At 43.6% G+C, this 15,683-nt stretch overlaps 1 protein-coding gene and 1 pseudogene across 4 annotated transcripts in view; one reads left to right on the forward strand and one right to left on the reverse strand.

The window, feature by feature from the left end:
• The window catches only part of NF2 (NF2, moesin-ezrin-radixin like (MERLIN) tumor suppressor), a 142,856-nt gene that overhangs the window by 82,604 nt on the left and 44,569 nt on the right, over positions 1-15,683 (reverse strand). For all 4 annotated transcript variants that reach the window (XM_053587470.1, XM_053587471.1, XM_053587472.1 and 1 more), the window contains exons 2-4: positions 10,611-10,736; positions 7,308-7,430; positions 4,186-4,269 (exon numbers count right to left, since the gene is read on the reverse strand). In XM_053587470.1, the coding sequence (XP_053443445.1) occupies positions 4,186-4,269; positions 7,308-7,430; positions 10,611-10,736 (333 nt within the window). The remainder of the gene's footprint in view (positions 1-4,185; positions 4,270-7,307; positions 7,431-10,610; positions 10,737-15,683) is intronic.
• LOC128583326 (iron-sulfur cluster assembly 1 homolog, mitochondrial-like) lies at positions 13,136-13,512 on the forward strand (annotated as a pseudogene).

The raw sequence follows: 15,683 nt of genomic DNA on the forward strand, positions 1-15,683 counted from the left end.
TAATGAATATATTTCTGCATAATTATATTCCATGTGTTAATGAGCTCAATTAGCTTTCCCCTCCATACTTTTAAAGTTCCTTTCTGTTTTCAGAAAAGGGGTAGAAGAAAACAAGCTGAATATAATGGTAGGAACCAGTATGACTTACTGAAAAGCTTGGACTAATGTTGAGCCTATAAATCAAACTGGAATTTAGAAAAAGGCAGTGCTTGTTACTGACAGACCCCCCTCATGCTAGATGGCAAGGGGCTATGGCAATGTGCTAACAAAGGCAGCCTGGACACCAAGTCCATCACACCTCCACTCTCTCATTCCATTCTGCTTCAAATCCCCTCCATCGAGAAGTGGGCTATAGAGTGGCACCTGTGGCTCAGTGGGTACAGCACCAGCCCCATATACTGAGGGTGGCGAGTTTGAACACGGCCCCAGCCAAACTGCAACAAAAAAATAGCCAGGCGTTGTGGCAGGTACCTGGAATCCCAGCTACTCGGGAGGCTGAGGCAAGACAATCGCCTAAGCCCAGGAATTGGAGGTTGCTGTGAGCTGTGATGCCATAGCACTCTACCAACGGCAATAAAGTGAGATTCTGTCTCAGAAAAAAAAAAAAAAAAAAAGAAGAAGAAGTGGGCTATAAATTTCCATAAAAGCAGAATTAACATGAAAGTACGTGACTTCGGACAAATCACTATTCCTTTCTGAACCTTAAATTCCTCATCTGTAAGACAGGAATAATACTTTGTCTTCTGGAAAAAAAAAAAAACTATACTGAGGATCATACAAAATATTCATGTTATAACACTGTAGAACTGGGGCGGGGCACAGTGGCTAATCCTAGTACTTGGGAGGCCAAGGCAGGTGGACTGCCTGAGCTCACAGGCTTGAGACCAGCCTGAACAAGAGTAAGACCTCGTCTCTAAAAAATAAGGGCATTGTGGCAGGTGCCAGTAGTCCCAGCTACTCAGAAGGCTGAGGCAAGAGAATCGCTTGAGCCCAAGAGTTTGAGGTTGTTGTGAACTATGACGCCATGGCACTCTACCGAGGATGACAAAGTGAGACTCTGTCTCAAAAAACAAACAAACAAACAAAAACACCGTAAAACTGGAAAATACTATGGACATATAAGATCTTATTAATACTATAATCAAAGATCTCCGCTTAATGTTAACCAGCAGTCACAGAAATTGGACACATGTTATAGTAAGCCTCAATTGATTTCCCAAACCCAGACTTTAAACCATAGATTACTTTTACTTGTAACATCCTTAAAATTTACACCGGAAAAAATAGTTAGAACATCCTCCCCCATATGAACCACATATGTTGTCTGTGAATCACTTTCATCTCTAAATTAGTAGGATCCAAATTAGTAGGGCTTTCCTACAGTGAAATCTGTTTAAGCAAACATCTGCTGATTCCTTGAAAAGTGATATTTTTTTCCACAGGCGGACTTTGAATTTGTGGCCCAAAACCTACAGAAAGAAAATGGAGCCATTAAAACTGAAGCCCTTCAAAGAGAGGTAGTGTCCTTGACAGCTTGGGTCTCCTCTCAGCTGGGAGGAAAGCATGAGAAAAGGAACTCAACTCTGGGCCAGGAACTGATCAGATATAATGAAAATGACAATGACTACTTCATCACTTTCAGGTGATACTGATGGAAAGGATACATTTTTCCTGTTGCTAATATTCTTGATCAAAGCATAAAAGGAAGCATATGTTTTAGTTGAATTAAGGCCCAATTTCAGTTTTCTCAATTACTCATTTTTCAGAGAAGTGGAATAGGGAGGCACATAATGCCATCCCAAAGCCATGAATTCTGCCCTTAACTTTACCCAAGATTGCCCACATGACCTTGGGCAAATTGCTGAGGGAAATATTTACTTTAGTGCCTATGCCTACAACAGAGTCAACAGATCCCACTCCCCAAGCCTGGTCAATACTCAGCAAATATTGGAGGAGTCATCAAACAATTAAATTGACTTTGGCGTTCCACTGGTCTAATCAGCATGTACAACCTTTCTTTTTTTGAGAGAGTCTCACTCAGTCACCCTGGGTAGAGTGCTGTGCCATCATAGCTCACAGCAACCTCAAACTCTTGGGCTCAAGTGATCCTCTTGTCTCAGCCTCCCGAGTAGCTGGAATTATAGGCGCTTGCCACAACAGAAAACAACTGGCTAGTTTTTCTATTTTTACTACAGACAGGTTCTCGCTCTGGCTCAGGCTGGTCTTGAACTCCTGAACTCAAACAATCCACATGGCTCAGCCTTCCAGAGTGCTAGGATTATAGGTGTGAGCCCCCACAGCTAGCTGTACAATATATTTTTACCACCCCCACCTCTCCCACTCCACTCCCACTGATATGCCAGTTACTTCCTGGCTTTGATCTGAAACTGTATTAAGCTACCCCAGAAAATGAGCTAAAAAGAGTGTCTTATTAATTTTTCTCCTATTGTAGGGAAATGGCTTTATGGATACCTATAATTTAAAAGGAAAATATTATGCTTTAAAGTCATGACACAAATTAAAGTGCCCCAATTCCAGGGACATTCCTCTATGCCTCAGTGAAAGGCAGAAAGCAGAGGAACCAAGAGAAAGTAGTATATGATTAAAGTGGGAATTCTGAGAGACACGAAGCATCCAGGCTGACACTCCCTAAATGGTCTTATAAAAAAAGTCTGATAGGGAAACTGAGGCAAGAGAATCACTTGAGCCCAAGAGTTTGAGGTTGCTGTTGAGTGTGACAAAATGAAACTCTGTCTCAATTAAAAAAAAAAAAAAGGCTCAGCGCTTGTAGCTCAGCGGCTAGGGTGCCAACCACATATACCAGGGCTGGCAGGTTCAAACTCGGCCCGGACTTGCCAAACAACAATAGCAACTACAACAACAACAAAAATAGCCAGGCATTGTGGCGGGCACCTGTAGTCCCAGCTACTTGGAGTGAGGTTGCTGTGAGCTGTGATGCCATGGCATTCTGCCGAGGGCGACATATTAAGATTCTGTTTCAAAAAAGAAAAAAAAAGGTCTGAGACCGGGGTGGCGCCTGTGGCTCAAGGAGTAGGGCGCCGGTCCCATATGCCAGAGGTGGCGGGTTCAAACCCAGCCTTGGCCAAAAACCAAAAAAAAAAAAAAAAAAGGTCTGAGACCAAGTGTGGTGGGGTAATTCTAGCACTTTGGGAGGCTGAGGTAGGAGGATCACTTGAATAGGAGTTTTTTTTTGTTTTTTTTTTTTTTGTAGAGACATAGTCTCACCTTATCGCCCTCGGTAGAGTGCCGTGGCGTCACACAGCTCACAGCAACCTCCAAATCCTTGGGCTTAGGCAATTCTCTTGACTCAGCCTCCCAAGTAGCTGGGACTACAGGCGCCCGCCACAACGCCCGGCTATTTTTTTGTTGCAGTTTGGCAGGGGCTGGGTTTGAACCCGCCACCTTCGGCATATGGGGCCGGCACCCTACCCGCTGAGCCACAGGCGCCGCCCAGGAGGATCACTTGAGATTAGGAGTTTGAGGTTGCAGTGAGCTATGATGATCCAACTATACTCTAGCACGGGCAACAGAGCAAGATGCTATCTCAAAAAAAGTCTGCAGTGAGAGTGAATGATTTTTTTCAGCTGAACAGACATCTCAGCTGGGCTCAGCAGGCCATAGCACCTGTACTCTGTGGCACCCAGCCACATGCATGGATCTCACATCCTTAAAGGGTGGAGGGAGACGAAGCAGAGTGTGGTGTAGTCCCCACACACAGGGCAGCTGGTTCTCAGAAGAAAGGTTTAAAGCGAGATTCTCAGCCTTTATGACCTAAGGCCACATTTGGCTAAAATTAGATACCGTAAATTCATTTTTCTTGGTTAATAAAAAGAGGAGGTTGGTCCAGTGAATGTAATGAACCATATGTGCATAATGAAATTACACAGAAAATTCACCTTTCGGAATGAATTCACTTGGAATGAATTTTAATTCATGAGAATGATACACTTATCATTTGTATGTGTATGCACGCGCACACACACACAATTATACAGATACTGGGACAGAGACAGAGGTTCTTCCAAGTACCTAAGTCCCATAACATCTCACTTTCTGGGCCAAGTCTCTGTGAAGTCCAGAAAATCCGAAGAAAGAAAAGAGAGGAGTGATCTTTTGACCCAAGTTAATGCCCAGGAAGAATACATTGTTCTTCTGTGAGCCTACCTTGGCCTGGACAGCATAAGAAGCCAGGAGCACAGAAGCCTCAGGTGGGCAGTAGATCTTCTCATCTAAAATCTGCTTTTTTACCTGAAAGGGACAACAAGGGAGATATGACACCATGTGCACGAAGTGAGCTGTGCAGGCTGGTCACAGCAGATGGCTGCAGGGTGTGCTAATAAGAACTGCCAAAGCAGTCTGTTAATGAGTTTCTGACAAAGGGTACAGGGATTTTTTTGTTGTTGTTTTTGTTGTTGTGGATGCAAACAGGTTGAGAGTTCAGTCACCGAGAAGTTAGTTATTGTTAAGATGGCTACAAATAAAACCCTCTTACCTCTTCATGATCAATGCTGAAAAGGAGAAACAATCTCTAGTTAAAACAGAGATTGGCATCTGTTATCAGAGAACTGTGAATGCAGGAAGTGTCAGGAGTGGCTCTGAGTGTGAAAGCAGCCTCAGCCCCTGCTGAGCACACGCAGCAGTATAAGAAATACATCTACTTTTAAATCTTATCATACAACGAAAGTCACCAAGGCCCCTGAGTTATGACTACAGAAAAAAAAATATCACCCTCAATGTGCTGCTCTAAGGAAAAAGGAAGCAATAAAATTTGATCGATTCAATTTTTAAGTGTATGTGAGATCCAGGAAATGTAATTCTTAAGTCATAATGTTGAATTAACATATTTCATTAAACTTAATTTCTTAGAATGGTGCAGCTTGTGATGTCCCAGACAAAGAAGACAGCCCCATGAAGTGGGGGCACATTGAAATAAGCACAACAGGAAAGCCATCTCTTTTCACAGATGTCACCAATCATAAAAGTAGTAAATTTTGCTTTGCTCAGTTTCCTTCCTAACATTTCAGTAGGAAGGAAAATCAAGCCAAAGTCACATGAGGGATAGACACTGCTTTCAAGTGCTTATAAGAAAGCCGCCATTTCTGGGCGGCGCCTGTGGCTCTGTGAGTAGGGCGCCGGCCCCATATGCCACGGGTGGCGGGTTCAAACTGCAACAAAAAAATAGCCAGGCGCTGTGGCGGGCATCTGTAGTCCCAGCTGCTTGGGAGGCTGAGGCAAGAGAATCGCGTAAGCCCAAGAGTTAAAGAGTTATGAGCCGTGTGACGCCACGGCACTCTACCCGAGGGCGGTACAGTGAGACTCTGTCTCTACAAAAAAAAAAAAAAAAAAAAGAAAGCCGCCATTTCTTTTTTTTTTTTTTTTTTTTTTGCAGTTTTTGGCCGGGACTGGGTTTGAACCCGCCACCTCTGGCATATGGGGCTGGCGCCTTACTCCTTTGAGCCACAGGCGCCGCCAAAAGCCGCCATTTCTGTAATGCTAGGACATTCTGGGACCTACAAGATCTTTATATGGCTTCATTCAAACACAAAAATTCTCAGGTTTTAAAACTGACTATACATTCTTAGACAGAAAATGAAACCTGAGAAGTTTTCAAAGTGTGTAACTTTTTAATCCTCTGATTTCTGTTCAAAGGGAAAAAAAGCCACGCTACAGAAAAACTGAAAGGTCTCCCCTTTGACCGGAAAACTAGAAATTGACCATCTCCTATATGCAAGTGTATGTGTCTGTGTCCGTGTGCGCACGTGTGTATAGTACCCACCTCTGGGAAATCATGTAATTAGCACCCCTGCTGCTGTCTTCTACATCACTGACTGGGGGCAGCGCCTGTGGCTCAGTGAGTAGGACACCGGCCCCATATACCAAGAGGGGGTGTTCAAACCCAGCCCCGGCAGAACTGCAACAAAAAAATAGCTGGGCGCCTACGGTCTCAGCTACTCAGGAGGCTGAGGCAAGATAATCGCCTAAGCCCAAGAGCTGGAGATTGCTGTAAGCCGTGACGCCACGGCATTCTACTGAGGGTGACAAAGTGAAACTCTGTCTCTAAAAAATAAAAAGGAAATCACTGGGTACACTGACTGGTACTGCTGGGTTCACAAGCATCCCCAGTGCCAATCCCTACAAGTAGTCATGAAAATGGGGACGTGCTCTGACCAAGCAGTTAAAAACACAAGCAAAAGGGCGGCGCCTGTGGCTCAGTGAGTAGGGCACCGGCCCCATATGCCGAGGGTGGCGGGTTCAAACCCAGCCCTGGCCAAACTGCAACAAAAAAATAGCCGGGCGTTGTGGCGGGCGCCTGTAGTCCCAGCTGCTCGGGAGGCTGAGGCAAGAGAATCGCCTAAGCCCAGGAGTTGGAGGTTGCTGTGAGCCGTGTGATGCCACGGCACTCTACCGAGGGCAATAAAGTGAAACTCTGTCTCTACAAAAAAAAAAAAATAATAATAATAAAAAAATAAATAAAAAAAAAAAACAAAAAAAAAAACACAAGCAAAACTGACAAGGTTTTCATCTTCAGACTAGTTCCCCTCCCTGTGCCCCTAGATGGTCAACCTGTAATTACGAATCTCTTAATTTCTTCAATTCAGTTGAGCAATTACTTACAGAGTGCCTACTGTGCAATCAATGAGCCTTGCCTTTAAGGGGCTTATAGTCTAATGAGAGAGTAAGGGAGAAATCAGATAATTACAGACACAGAGTAGCATGAAGCATGATGTTTGAAACACATGCTCAGGATAAACCAAGTGTCACTGGAGTTCTGAAATACTGCCTTAATGAGAACAGAGTTTGGATTTTTGAAAGAACTACTGCTTTATAAGACTCTCTTGGGCAGTGCCTATGGCTCAAAGGAGTAGGGCACCAGCCCCATATAGCGGAGGTGGTGGGTTCAAACCCGGGCCCAGCCAAAAATGCAAAAAAAAAAAAAAAAAAGACTCCTTTACCCTTCCTCTGCAACTACTGGGTACTTTTAAGTTAGCTAGAAGAAAACAGGATCTACCTTAAATGAGGTTTTAAATTAGATAGCTACTTGTATCCATTATTCACCATTACATCTTCACAATTCCATCTGACACCAATTATCTTTGCTAAAGTACAGTTCTTTTCTGAAGATTTTTTCCATCATAGAACCAAAGGAGCTGACATGCCAGAGGCAGAACATTTTTTACAATATGAAGATGTTTGCGGGCAACTCCAAGGGGTTAACTCAGGCTGACTCTGCAACCATGCCTGGACAAATTCTCTCAAAATTTGGGGGTACCATGGGATTAGTGTACCTGCAAGAAGAATAAATGTTGTGTGATCTCCTGAACCAACTCCTCTTCAGCATTCTCAGGATAAAATTTAGCCAGGAAGTGAAACGTGACTGGTTCTTCCTTTGAAACATCATGATCTAGCACCTGCAAAGTTGCAGAACAAAATTATTGGCATCTCTTCCTCCCCTGCTACCATCAAAAAAACCTTTCACACGGAGTGCACAAAACTTTTGTCCTGACTGCTAAATTCATCACCTTTCTCAAAGATTGTGATTCTACAGTTTTAAGCATTGACAATGCCATCTATAACAAGAGGTAATATTCATTTCCATGGTGTTAACTGAACAAAATGAATCAATATCCTCAAGGGAGAATGCACCTAAGTTTAAGGCAAAAATGTTCTGAAAGCCCCAGAAATAGTTAAAAACTACAAATTTATCACTCACATATCTTGGGTACCATCTTTTCTAGTAAACTGAAGATTTTTTAATTTTCTAAAGTAGTGGAATCTTCCTTTATTCTTTTTTTTTTTTTTTTGAGACAGAGTCTCATTTTATCACCCTCAGTAGAGTGCTGTAACATCATAGCTCACAGCAACCTCAAACTCTTGGGTTCAAACAATTCTCTTGCCTCAGACTCCCAAATAGCTGGGTGTACAGGTGCCCACCACAATGCCCAGCTATTTTTAGAGACAGGGTGTAGCTCTGGCGCTCAGAAACTGTGAACTCAGGCGATCCACCTACCTCAGCCTCCCAGAGTGCTAGGATTACAGGAGTGAGCCACGGGGCCCGGCCCCCTCTTCCTTTATTCTTATTCTTAATGCCCATGCTAACATTTAAGTACATAAAGCTTAGAGATAATGAACTAGATTTCTGTGAAATCATCTAAACATTAACTGAGCAATAGAAGTGAAACATGTTGATCATGACAACCCGGAGTTTCAAGGAACCTCCATAAAATGCTTGAAGCACAGTCAGTAAACCACTGCCTTTCATCTTCTAACAATTCCATCCACCCCCTGAAAGTCTTCAGCCATCTGCTCTCCAGAGTGAATTTCGTTTCAGGACATAACATGTCATGTGATGGGCTACCAGGCTCTATTAGCATGTGTCATAATGTATTTCTTTTGAGCAGCAGGTTCCATGGCTCCTGATCAGGTATGATTTAAAATTCACTTTGTTGATAATCATAAAAAACATACATAAAATTTTGTTGTCTTAGACACATAATTCTCCATGCTCCAGCTCAAATTTTGGGTGGTAGTGCCTAAGAGATTTAAAATAAACGTGATCTAGGACACCCTTGCAGATACTGATACCCAGAAACACTTCGATGTTCATGATCATAATCATTGGGAATTAGCTTTTGAAACTTACAACCAGCATGGATTCCAAAGTGAAGATTCAGATTACTGTGTACATATGTGAACATAATTTGAACACTTAGACTTCAAACTGGTAAAAGTGGCCAGCTGCATGGCTCATGCCTACACTCCCAGCACTTTGGGAGGCTGAGGCAAGAGGATCATTTGAGACCAGGAGTTCAAGGTTACAATGAGCTATCATTGCACCACTGCACTCCAGCCTGGGTGACAAAGCAAGATTCTGCCTCTTAAAAAGAAAAAACAAAAAATGAAAGACTTTTTCTTCTCATGTATGTTTAAAATTTTTTAAAAAAGGAAAGAAAGAAAGGGCCAGGCACGTTAGCTTATGCCTATCATCCTAGCACTTGTAAGGCCAAGGCAGGTGGACTGCTTGAGTGCACAAGTTCGAGACCAGCCTGAGCCAGAGCGAGACCATATTTAAAAAAAAAAAAAAGAAAAAAAGAGGGCAGCGCCTGTGGCTCAGTGAGTAGGGCACCAGCCCCATATACCAAGGGTGGTAGATTCAAACCCGGCCCTGGCCAAACTGCAACAAAAAAATAGCCAGGTGTTCTGGCAGGCACCTGTAGTCCCAGCTACTCAGGAGGCTAAGGCAAGATAATCACCTAAGCCCAAGAGCTGGAGGTTGCTGTGAGGTGTAACGCCACAGCACTCTACCAAGGGTGACAAAGTGAGACTCTGTCTCTAAAAAAATAAAAAATAAATAAATAAGAAAAAGAAAAACTGGTAAAAGACAAGAGGTTTTCAGCCTTCATTGTTTCTCATGCCCATGTAGTAGATAATAACTTCAGATAGGCAATTGCAAGGGTGTACCACTTGTGGTAAGAATTAGACATCCAGGCTCGGTGCCTGTGGCTCAAATGGCTAAGGTGCCAGCCACATACACCTGAGCTGTCGGGTTCGAAACCAGCCCGTGCCCGCCAAACAACAATGACGGCTGCAACCAAAAAATAGCCGGGCGTTGTGATGGGCGCCTGTGGTCCCAGCTACTTGGGAGGCTGAGGCAAGAGAATTGCTTGAGCCCAGGAGTTGGAGGTTGCTGTGAGCGGTGATGCCACAGCACTCTACCTAGGGCGACAGCTTGAGGCTCTGTCTCAAAAAAAAGAATTAGATATCAAATTACTTGGAGATTCAAGCGTCTTTTGGGAGTTACTGATGAAAGCATATGACCCTGCTCCCCAACTGTCTTCATGGTTAGGTAGGCAGGAAAGTTGTTAAGTGTGTCTTTGTGTAAATACATAAAACCATGCAGAGGGCAGTTCCCTTAGGCCAGTGGTTCTCAACCTTCCTAATGCTGCAATGTATTTTCATTGTTAAGAAGGGGTCGCAACCCACAGGTTGAGAACTGCTGCCTTAGGCAATATCCATTTCTAAGCCACATTAAAATTGCTAGGAGCCCAGACTTCTCCATCATGTCTCAAAACCCCAGAGAATCCAGAGGACAAAATTGAATTCTTCCTTCACCACAGGACCAGACAGTCTTTATTCTCTAGGTCTCATTAATGATTAATTCAAGTCACGCCATGATGTTTCTCAAAAGACTTTCAAAGATTCCCTAAAGAACATGAGCCCTAAGAGAATCTTTCAAAGATATAAATTATTTTTTTAATGTAAGAAGATAATGATAATTTTTATTCATAAAGCCTGACTAGTGGTTCAGTAAACTGAAGGGCATAAAGCCAGAAGCAATCAGGCTAGTGACAACAGGTAATGAAGCCAAGGCCGGCAACAGTTCCTCGTAAATTCTGTTGCCTAGGAGAGCCAGGGGAGAGCAGGAAACTGGCAGCATCTCCAAGACTTGCTTTCTCCATGACTTAATTCAGGAACTCGCCTTCTCTACCATGTAGATGCAATGGCCCTGATGAGGAGCAGATAACTTAGGGTCTGCTTAGAAAAGGACCAGAAAGCACACAGCAGCCCTACTATACTTTCACAGGGTTCACCTTCTTGTCCATCTTGAGCCAGGCCACAGTATCCTTGATGGTGTACTGTAGTCCAAAGAACCAGGTTTCCCGGAGCCCCAGAGTCCGGCACACCAAATCAAACAGGTCCTTCCCTTTCCACTTCATCTGCAATAAAACCAACCAACAAGGAAGAACATTGTGAGCAAAAACTATAATCTGATCCCACAAAAACCTCTTTTCTGTGCTCCCTACTCCCAGATTCCAAAATGTATGGATGACACCAAGATGACCGTGAGCTCTGAATTCCTGAATAATCCTAAAGCCTCCTATACAAACCCATGAGTGGGAAAATACCAATTAGAGCTTAATGGCTTAATCATTGTAAAGCATACGCAATATTTCCCTTGGACAGTTTCTTACAGATCTTAATATCCCCAAAGCTGCTAATTTAGGAAAGCTGGTAAATAAACATCCTCATTTAGGAGAGTCTAGCCTCTGGAGCTAACCCAGGGAGATGGCTAGCTTCCAGGGACATTCGTTTCCTTGAAATTTTGGTAATTTTTAAAAATTCACCTGGCTCTGTCCTTTGATAAAAGGCTAGTTGTTGTTGTTTAGACTGGGCTGAAAAGAAAGAAGAGAGAGAGGAAGGAGGAAGGGAGGGAGAAAGGAAGAGAGGGAAAGACAGACTGGTTTTACTGGAAGTTTTTTTAAATATAGGGGAGAAATTGTAATCAAAGTCATAAATCGTAGAGAAAAAGAACTATAAGAGACCACACAGTCTAAAGACAGGTCTCTCCTACCACAGATGCCTAACTGTGGCCAAATGGGAAGCAAATGACTCACAGTCACACTGAGCAATTTCAAACTCTTAGTACCTAAATCCAGGTGATGAACAGACACCAGTATATTGTAGGTTGCTTGATCTCATAGCCTCATTTTCAAAAGGACCTAAAGCGATGGGTGCTACAGTCTTCTCTGCTATTCAATCTGATAACTGGAAAACCAAGTCCAACATCTTAATAGGGGAAGAGAATGCCTGACAGCTTAGTAAATGTTGCCACCTAGCGGCTTTCAAACTAAGTCACTCAGGATGTTCCCAGGCTACCCCTTAGGTGCTGCTTGCCCCTCTCAGCCCCAGCCACTCCCAAGTATCAGATGGATGTTCAAATACACATGCAAGTGCAACTATGATCATAGGAGACATATTACAGAAATGGTGGTGTGATTAGAGTAATCATTGGATTCAAATACAAGATGCCGGACGAGAAGAATGAAACAACTCAGCTGCAGAAGCATCTGTCTTTCTGCCGGCATTAGAAATCTCCACTCACAGCTCGATGCCCTATAGCTCAGCGGCTAGTGTGCCAGCCACATACACCAGAGCTGGCAGGTTCGAATTAACCCCGGGCCGGCCAAACAACAGTGACAACTACAACCAAAAAAATGCCAGGCATTGTGGTGAGCACCTGTAGTCCCAGCTACTTGGGAGGCTGAGGCGAGAGAATCTCTTAAGCCCAAGAGTTTGAGGTTGCTGTGAGCTATCACACCATGGCACTCTACCGAGGATGACAAAGTAGGACTATGTCTCAAAAAAGAAAAAAGAAATCTCTACTCAAAGTCCTGGCACACTGATGATGCATAATGAAAAGAAATGGGAAAAAATGTTAGGGTTTCTTAGAGACTTCATATCAATGCAAAAGGGAAAAATAACTTAGATTTCTGATCTGATTATCTGGCTGGCTCTTGCTAAAACCTGATTGTACAGGTTTTCAAGCAGGCCTTCACTTTTGAATACATGTGAATGAACAGTGCATTCTCTCTGAGGTACTCGACAGGAAAGCCCAGCCAGGCTTGGTGGCTAACGCCTGTAAAAAAGAAGGCCTGCTTGAAAACCTGTACAATCAGGTTTTAGGAAAAGCCAGCCAGATAATCAGAAATAAAATAAAGATTTCAAGAAGAGGGCTGGGCACAGTGGCTCACGCCTGTAATCCTAGCACTCTGGGAGGCTGAGGTGGGTGGATTGCTTGAGCTCACAAGTTTGAGACCAGCCTGAGCAAAAAGCCACTCTCTACTTAAAATAGAAAAACTGAGGCAAGAGAATCACTTGAGTCCAAGAGTTTGAGGCTGCTGTGAGATGTGATCCCACGGCACTCCACCCAGAGCGACTGTCTCAAAACAACAACAAACAAACAAACAAAAAAAATGGAACAGGAAAGCCCATCCCTTCTCTGTGTTTGCAGTCAGTTGAGCAAGAGGAAATCTATATGGAAGAACACTAAGACCATAGCAGACAAGTGGCTGAGGTGCACATTGGCTTTTATCCTTCACTGGGGCTGTTTCTCCTATCCTTCCTTCTACCTCTGCCCCTGTCCCCTCTCTGGCTATAGTGGGAACCCCGGAATGCTACAAAGATTTGAGGCCTTGAGAGATTATTTTAAGTAGAATAAAATGAAATGACGAGTTTCATCTTAAAATGATGATCTCCCCAATGCGCCAGCCATGTCCATGGAGAGAGGTTGAAGTTGCTGAGCTCTGGCCCGAGGCACTTCACCAGGGTGGCGAAAATGTTGGCTTCCTTAGTCCGGGCTGTGAGCAAGCGGAAGCTGCAGCCCACCCAGGCCGCCCTCACCCTGACACTTTCAGCAGTGAACAAGATAAAACAACTTCTTAAAGACAAGCCTGAACACGCAGGCATGAAAGTCGGTGTCCGAACCAGAGGGTGTAATGGCCTTTCTTACACACTAGAATATACAAAAAAAAAGGAGATTCTGATGAAGAAGTTGTTCAAGACGGAGTGAGAGTATTCATTGAAAAGAAAGCACAGCTAACACTTCTAGGAACAGAAATGGACTATGTGGAAGACAAATTATCCAGTGAGTTTGTGTTTAATAACCCAAACACCAAAGGAACTTGTGGCTGTGAGGAAAGCTTTAATATCTGAAACCGCAGGACTCCTTTGGCTATGAGCTCCAGCAACACTCATGGATGCCTTGGGGCTTACTGAAGAAATCATGCGACTGTAACCTGCTTAATGTGTGGCTGCCTTGTAAGGAAAATAAAGTGATGCATTTTGAAAATGAAAAAAAAAAAAAAAAAAAGATGATCTCCCTACCCCTTTCCTAAGGCTAAATAATGGACATACCCATTTCCCAGTTTCCCAGTCTGACAATAGGACAAAGAGCTTTTTTTTTTTTGAGCAAGAGTCTCACTTTGTCACCCTTGGCAGAGTGCTGTGGTGTCATAGCTCACAGCAACCTCAAACTCTTGGGCTTAAGTGATTCTCTTGCCTCAGCCCCCCAAGTAGCTGGGACTATAGGCACCCACCACAACACGTGGCTATTTTTAGAGATGAGGTCTTGCTCTGGCATCGCCTGGTCTCAAACCTGTGAGCTCAGGCAATTCACCCACCTCGGCCTACCAGAGCACTAGAATTACAGGCGTGAGCTACCACGCCTGGACCAGGACAAAGGACTTTTTAATTCACAGCAGGTTTTAATTCCTACAGGCAGACTTCACTGAAGAAATATAATTTTGGAAAACATTAGAATCTTCAGGATGCTAATTATCCTCTTGTCTCTATTTTAAGCCGGCACATAGTATATAAATTATAAATAACTACCTTGATACAAGATGATGTAAAATTAAAAAATAGGCATTAACTTGGAAAGGCTAAACACCCCAGGGCCGAGAAGATCAAGGTAATGATTCCCAGTCATGGCCAGGCCAGGCTTTGGCAAGAAGGGGCCGCCTGCTAAAGGGATGTGCAGTGCATTGAAACAAAATCTTCCAAGGGAATGATGAGTGAATTTCCCAACTTGGGAATTTGTTTAAATCCTCCAATATAATATCATATTAACACAGATTCGCTTCTGCTTCATGCAAAACTATCTTTGTTAAATGCAAAAACTGCCTTTGTTTCCATGGGGTTTGTAATAAAGTGAGAAGTGAATAAATTCTCACATCAATTCAGAATGCCTGACCTTAGATTTTTAACTCTCACACAAGAATCAAGGCCAGAAGTGGTGGCTCACGCCTGTAATCCCAGTACTCTGGGAAGCTGGGGCGAAAGGCTCAGTTGAGGACAGGAGTTCAAGACCAGTCTGAGTAATACCTTGAGACTCCATTTCTACAAAAAATAGAAAAATTAGCTGGTCAGGTGGTGCGTGCCTTTAGTTCCACCTACTCAGGAGGCTGAGACAGGAGGATAACCTGAGACAAGGAGCTGTAAGCTGCAGAGAGCAATGATCGCGCCACTGCACTCCAGCCTGGGTGAAAGAGTGAGACGTTATCTCAAACAAAACAACCCAAAGAATCATCTGTTAAGAGCTGCAAATGAACCTAAGTAACTCCCCACTGTAGACCTAAGCCTCTTTTTGTACAAATAAGAAAACTAAGTCACAGATTCTTCAGCAGTGTGCCAAAGCAGATACTGGCCTTTTTTATGGTGACCTAAGGTCGCCTTGAATGTCTCTCTTCCTGCTCTGTGGGAGCTCCTTCTTATTCTCCAGCCCTTCCAATCCTCCTTTTCCAGTAAGTAACCAGTGTCTGAAACAAATCCCATCCTCAGAAGAGTCAAATTTTGCTCATTTACAGCTCCAGGTGAATTAAAGCTTCTGTTAATTCTCATTTATTCTTTCAATGAGTATCATAGATAAATAGCATACCTTACACACCAACCAATGTTAGACACTGACTCTATTAAACAGTGAAAGCAGAGTTTCTCCCAAGTAATAGGCAAGGAAGGACCCAGCTCAGAGAAAGGTTTAAAGAACAATGAGGGCGGCGCCTGTGGCTCAGTAGGTAGGGCACTGGCCCCATATACCAAGGGTGACGGGTTCAAACGCAGCCCCGGCCAGCTAAATCAGCAGTGGCAACTGCAACAAAAATAGTCAGGCGTTGTGGCGGGCGCCTGTAGTCCCAGCAACTCAGGAGGCTGAGACAAGAGAATCACCCCAGCCCAAGAGCTGGAGGTTGCTGTGAGCTGTGACATCACAGCATTCTACCGAAGGTGACAAAGTGAGAGTCTGTCTCAAAAAAAAAAAAAAAAAAAAAGAACAAGTGAGAGTTAGATAAAGGAAAGAAGGAAATATGTCTGTTTTAAAAATGATGCTT

The sequence above is a fragment of the Nycticebus coucang genome, chromosome 4, assembly GCF_027406575.1.
Source record: "Nycticebus coucang isolate mNycCou1 chromosome 4, mNycCou1.pri, whole genome shotgun sequence".
Taxonomy (NCBI): Eukaryota; Metazoa; Chordata; class Mammalia; order Primates; family Lorisidae; genus Nycticebus; species Nycticebus coucang.